Source organism: Sturnus vulgaris, chromosome 11 (genome assembly GCF_052056855.1).
Source record: "Sturnus vulgaris isolate bStuVul1 chromosome 11, bStuVul1.hap1, whole genome shotgun sequence".
Lineage (NCBI taxonomy): Eukaryota > Metazoa > Chordata > Aves > Passeriformes > Sturnidae > Sturnus > Sturnus vulgaris.
Genome location: NC_142253.1, coordinates 9191986 through 9198390, shown reverse-complemented (window position 1 = coordinate 9198390; position 6405 = coordinate 9191986). Strand labels below are relative to the sequence as shown.

At 45.9% G+C, this 6405-nt stretch overlaps 1 protein-coding gene across 2 annotated transcripts in view; it reads left to right on the top strand.

Moving 5' to 3' along the window:
* Nucleotides 1-455: 455 nt before the first annotated feature.
* SETD5 (SET domain containing 5) overlaps nucleotides 456-6405 on the top strand; it is a 40332-nt gene continuing 34382 nt past the window's right edge. For both annotated transcript variants that reach the window (XM_088171421.1, XM_014872364.2), the window contains exons 1-3: nucleotides 456-1123; nucleotides 4903-5008; nucleotides 5875-6086. In XM_088171421.1, coding sequence (XP_088027547.1) covers nucleotides 1053-1123; nucleotides 4903-5008; nucleotides 5875-6086 — 389 coding nt within the window. In that variant the 5' untranslated portion in view covers nucleotides 456-1052. The remainder of the gene's footprint in view (nucleotides 1124-4902; nucleotides 5009-5874; nucleotides 6087-6405) is intronic.

The window sequence follows — 6405 nt, the reverse complement described above, 5'->3', positions numbered from 1 at the left end:
GAGCTGTGTAGAATAATAGCTCCTTTATGCTCATCTGTGTTATCGAGGTTATTTACATAACGAGGAGCTGATCCCGTTTCACCTCCGGCCGCCATCCGACCCTAGGAAGGCCGCGTTTATGGGCGATTTCTGTGGCGGCCGTGGCAGAGCGCTGTGGTCAGCAGGGAAGGTGGAGCCCGGGCTTCCCCGGCACGGCGGCGGCTGCGCCCCGGGGCCGCCGTGACTCACCCGGCTCCCCGCACACAGCCAATGCACACAGCCAGTGCTCCCGCCGCATTCCCCGCGCCCAGCCGTCTGACGTGGCTCTGCCGTGGGGAGGTGTCAGGGACAGTCAGGCCCGCTGTGTCAGGGCTCACTGAGCCGCCCGTGCAGAGTCCAGGATGGGCCTCGTGGCCAGGGGAGCCATCGGTGGTGTGGGAGCAGCTGCTCTGCCGCTCACACTCACCTGTGCTGTAGGCCTAGCGAATGCACATACAGGCTGATCTCCAGGGAGAGTCTCAGCTCAGTCCACCCTGGCATTGTCTAGTTGTCCACAGAGATGGGATTTTGCCTGCAGCTTGTTTGGAGAAAGAGTTAGGAAATGCTGTTGGAGGGCTGTGGGTGAGAGGTGACAGCTGCTGCTTATATGCAAAAGGACTTAATAGATTACTTATCTGATAATTAGTCCTAAATTTACTTGGGGAATGGGGGGAGCTATCATTATCAGCTTTAAGGCAAAGCAGCTCATTACATGTCAGTCCAGCACTGTAAAAAACCCCCAACCTCCCCACCAAACTACTACCATCTACCTTTCCTGGCCCTACATATGAAAATTAAGTAAAAATGATGTGGCATGTCACTGATGGAAATCTATTTCTGCTTTTCTTTGCTGTAAAAGCCTTCTTTAGAGGCATCCAGGGAGACCTCATCCTGTAACGGAGATGCAATGCTTTGTTTCTACCCCGGTAGGTTTCCCCATGTCCGTGACGTGTTGGCCGAGGCTCTGCGGCTCCTCTCCGCCCTCGGAGCGGCCAGTCGCTGCCCTCTGGACTCCGTGATCCCCGACGGGCGTCATGAGCATTGCAATCCCTCTGGGAGTCACCACACCAGATACGTCCTACTCCGACATGGCTGCAGGATCGGAGTGAGTGTTACCCCACGGATGAGGAGAAAGGAGAATGGGAGGGTGCCAGAGGGCTGACCTGGAGTTGGGCTGTAGGATTGGTGCCAGTGCTTTCTCCACTCGGGAGAAAGGGGCCGCTGGTCCAGAGATGGGTGTATGAGAAATGGGTGTTAACAAATGCAGTGTTATGGGAATTGGTAAGTTTGATAGAGGATATGGGGAAAAGGAGAATTCCAACGGTCTGAGGCACTCAACCATATGTTTTGGATCAGCTTGACTAGTAAATCTACACTCAAGTGCAGGCAGTCGTGCGTTTGCTGTACACAGGCTTGACGTTGGCATGGTACAAGCTCCTTTTCCAGCAGCTGTAATGTGAGGGATCAGCGTGCTGAACCTTCCTCTCAGTAGAACCTGTTAGCTCAGACTTGGTACTAGTTTTGTATGACTGCTTTGTGGATACCTTTGGAGTTTGACAGAGATGTGAGACAGCATCAGCCTGGGTAGGCACCTTTATTTTGTTTCTGCTCCTGAGCAGACTCCAAGGAGCAACACCTCAGAGAGCATTCTTTGGAGTTCCCACCACAGGACCACGTGCAGGGCTCTCATTGCAGCTGTATCTCTGAGGCCTCTTGGAGGGGACTTACATTTCTTTTAAAAGGCTGCTTCTTCAGAGTCAGAGCATTTCAAAATCAGGAAATACTGCATTGTGATCTCTTCGTAAAACCCTTGTTAGGATGATGTCAGCTAGGATGAGAGTATGTTTTTGTCAGGGATGAGAGTGAGGGCTGAAGTTTATTTCTGTGCACTTCTACCTCCTGCTTGCCTGCATCCTTCTTTGAAGCAAAGGCTGTAGTATCTCTTTATAAAAATCTACAAATGACGTTTTGGAGGTAGGTTTCTCCCATGTATTATTTAAAGGTATCTACTGTGCAAATACCTGCATGTCAGCTGGATCAGTGTAGAACAGAAATTTCTCCAGACTCTGTTAATTTTGATCTGTAAGAGCAGTGGGCTACGGTATGAATCATTGTTTTTCCCTTCCATCTCACCCTGATTTGACTATGCATAGAGTTTGACTACGCAGTCATACTCTCTGCAAGACTGCTAATGCTCTTTTTTGTCTGTCTTGGCACTGGCCCCATTCTAGCCATTCTTCGTGATGCTTCATTCCATCCTAAAGCCCACATTTTTACACGTTGTTTTGAAACGGGGAATCAGAATCTAGTAAGTCACTCATCTGTACTGGTTACATGATCCTTCACTTTTCAAGATCTAACATTTAGTATTGCTTGTCACCCTGCTTCTCCCACAGCAGCACTTTGAAGACTCAACATGCAGGAATTTTAAACTGTTTATGACAGGAGGAAGAGTGCTAAATAGTTTGCTCATGTACTTTGCTTTCAAAGCTGAGCGTGGTAGGGAGAAGAGCCAGATGTATCTGCGCATGTGTCCCTTGTAGCATTTAGGTATCAAAAAGACTGACTGTAAACCTTGGGCAAAGCATTTTCTTTCTCCCTTGTAAGAAATTTGTAGGACCAACTTGAGTCTAGGCTGGAGTGCTTTGAAACAAGGCATTTGAAGATTTCTGAATTCGTTTGTCTGACTGTTTTGTAAAAATTGGGAATGCCAGGACTTCATTCTCTGGGCTTTGCATCAATGCACTGTTACTGCTGAAGCGTCCTTCAGGGGTCTATTCAAAGTTAAGGCTGTCCTTCACTTTGCTTCTGAAACTTTCTGGTTTGATGCATAAAGTCTGGAGTACCTGAGCTTCGTACCTCTTACAAGGAATTGATTCCAAGATATGCATCATGAAGGCAGTGGGGAAGGTAAAACTAGCTGATCCTCTTTACGGGCTGAGCTTTACTCCGACCTCTGATACAGAAAGGAGGTGAAAATGGTGTAGAGTGTTGCTGTTCATCTAAGGGTGACATGGAGGCTGCAGAGTAGTTTTGTTGTGTTAGTCTGACTGCATATTGGAAGGTGTGGAAACTCCTTGGCGTGCTGCTGCTGAGGAAGCATGGGCCCCAGCGTTGTTGCCCCTGGACACCGTTGCACCAACAATCCTGAAGTTTTATTGCTAATGCTTGTGGCAGCATTGCTGGTATTCCAGTCTGTGGTTAGGAATGTGGGTGACTTGGACAGAGGACGTATCTGCTGCTTTCGACTGTTTAGGCTCTTTTCCTTCTAATATTGAAATATTTCTGAATGTGTTATTAAACCTGAAGGGATTTGACACAGTACCAATCTGAAAGTCCTAAAGGATTGTTGCAAAGGCTGGATTATGTGGCAAGCTCTACATGGTACCTTTTATTAAGAAGTATATCCTCTGAGAGAAATCATCTATATCTCCTGCTTCTGACAGTTTAGCTGGCTGTAGTCACATTGAAAACTAACTGAATTTATCATGTCGTGCACCTAAATCCTGAGCTACAGAAGTGTTGTTTGCATAGGTGTAATATCTTCTGCTTTCTGCAGTCCTTTGTACAATAAATTATTGCTCCTTTATGTTGCAAAGACAGATCCACCTTACTCCAGAATAATCCAGAAGCTCAGAGGTTGGTGCCTTGGAGAATAGATGAGGTGGAGTGCCAGGGTGGGGCAAATTTCAGTGCAGCAGAGATTTCAAGAGCTAATAGGAAGTCCAAAGGGCAAAGGGTTACTCTTCTTGGGTGCCTAAGCCCTGCCCCAGGTATGATTGCTGGCCATTGTTTGATGGTGCCTGTTTCACACTGACCATGTAGGACCCACTGAGAATCCTGTGAGATCTCACCAGAGCAGCAAAAGTCCGAGGTAAAGTTTTCCTTTTCTGTATTTTTCTTCCCTGCTTGCTCAGCTCCATGCTGTAATTTTGATGAAGATTTCATATGCAGACATGATTCAGTAATATTCTGCCATATTCTGATACAGGCTCTACTTCTGATCTGTGTAGAGGTTATCTGACTTGTATCTTCTACTTGTAACAGAAGACAGTGTGTTTCCTTGCTGGTGTTCTGTCTGTAGCCTCATTATCTAATATCCCCTGCATTGAATTGCAGCTGTCCCTTCTCTGAGTAGGGTTTCTGCAGCTTTCTGCTGAGGATATACCTTTGATTTTTAGCTGTTTTTTTTCACCACCCTGTGGTGGAAGAGTGCATTGTAACTCAGCAGCAGATTTCCTGTTAGGCTCATTGCAGGCTGCTGTATAGAAAACACAGGGTGAATCTGATCTGTCTGTGGCCACTGTCTGACCAGGTCATGGATTTTGTTGTCTCTTTATAACAGGAATCTCCAATTCCTGGTAGTTGCTGTCAGGATAGCTGCAGTTTTCATGCAAGCTTTATCACAGGGTGTTGGACTTAGTAACAATTGGTATCTGAGGGAGAGAGAACAAGCGCAGGTGCAGGAAAGCTGCTTAGCTGCAGTTGAAATAAGCTGTTGCAGAGATAAAATGGCAGTACTGTTCAGTGGCTTTGAGATTAAGCTAGCTGGGTTCAGATGCGAATGCTGAACTAGACCAAATTTCCTCAAACAATAAGGAAACTGAGCTTCTTACATGCTAATTACCTTTTTAACTTCCGAGACTAAGACCTAGTTTAATGAGCTATATAGGGTGGCCCTTACTCAGTTCCTTACCTCTGAAAGCAGGTTCATCCTGTACAGCTTCTGTACACATGATGCTTGGTGAAACGCATGACACCACCTCGATTTTATGAAGTTTCTTCATTTTGAGCTCATGTGTTCAATAGAAAAGAGCAGTGAAATACTGGCACTAAAAAAAATGATGTTGTATTGATGGGTTTTACTTCTGGCCCTTTCTGCAGCCCAGAGTCTGTGGAAGCTAGTCCAGCTGTCAGTGAGAAGAATGTGTACTCCAGCCACGGCTATGGGGCCACCCAGAAACACAGCTATCGCGGGCTGCCTTACGCAGTGAGTACTCTCTCTGCAGTGAATCAGCTCTTTACTGTCTACTTTTACTCTTTTCTCCTTGTTCCATAGTTCTTTGCCTATTAAGCCTTAAGAGTTTTGGCTTATTTATTAGGGAACACTAAGTTAGAGCTGAGTTCTGCCGTACGTTTTTCATTTCTGTGTTTATTGTTTGTGAAGCTTTGCATACTCTACAGCACGCTTTATTAGTGTTCTAGGTGATAGATTTTTAACTGAAGTATATGAATGAAGTGTGAATATATATGAATATATAATTTTCTGGTAATTTTATGTCCTATTTGGTTAATTGTGCACTATTTATACTTGTTTCAACTGCGCAGATTTTCACACTGGTAACTTAAAACAAGGAGAATCAAGGAGCAGTCAGGAAGAGTGGGAGCATGGCTTGAAGCTGTGGGATAAACAGGGTGTCACAGAATCACTGAGGTTGGAAGGGGCCTCTTGAGATCACATAATCCAGCCTCCCTGCTCAAGCTGACTCTGCTTGAGCAGGTTGCTCAAGACCATGTCCAGTTGAGTTTTGAATATCTCAACAGACAGAAACTCTGCATCTCAGAGCAGCTGGTTCTACTGTTTAAACACTTATGTCATCTCAGATTATTAGCAGTACAACAGTTAATGTCGAAATAGCCTGGTTGTTTTCATAGGTTTTGAGTTTAATTTATTGGTGCTGAAGGAAATAATTTACATGTTTCAGAGCTATTACTGTACTTTCTTGGTAGGTTGAGGAATTCAGGCTATTGTTTTACACCAGTTAAATATTAACCTGGGAACTGTGGATTTGGGACTTCAGTTTCTAGGCATCGTATCTTCACATTAAAAGTAGTACCGCAAATACTCATTTTCAGGATCATAATTATGGAGCCCCTCCTCCTCCAACGCCGCCAGCCTCTCCTCCTGTCCAGACCATTATACCTCGCGCAGAACTGAATGGCCTGCACTCGCCTGATGAGGAGAACTCCGGGGATAGTGAGAGCTCCTCAGAAGGAGAATCAATTCCCACTTGGTGCCACTGCAGTGTCTCCCAAGATGGTTTCCTCCTCAAGTGTGAAAAGTGCAGGTAAGCTTTGGTGCAGTGCAGATCTGGGCTGCTCCTTGTGTTGACTGCTCTTAGCGAACCATGTCACCTTTGGGCTGTGGGACAGACTTCCTTTTGCTAACTGGAGCGTTCTTTCCAGTGCTTTACCCAGTATTGACCCTCCTCCTTTGCGTTGTCAGCCTGACAAGTGTTGGTGGCACCAGGAGTGGAGATGAGGATGTTAAATCGATGTTCTTATCATCCTGGGCCCCACTGAGGGCACGCATCTTGTGACATCCTGTTGAATTTCAAGTGACTTTACTCCTACAAACCAGCTTCAATTGTGCATTCTCCTTTGGCA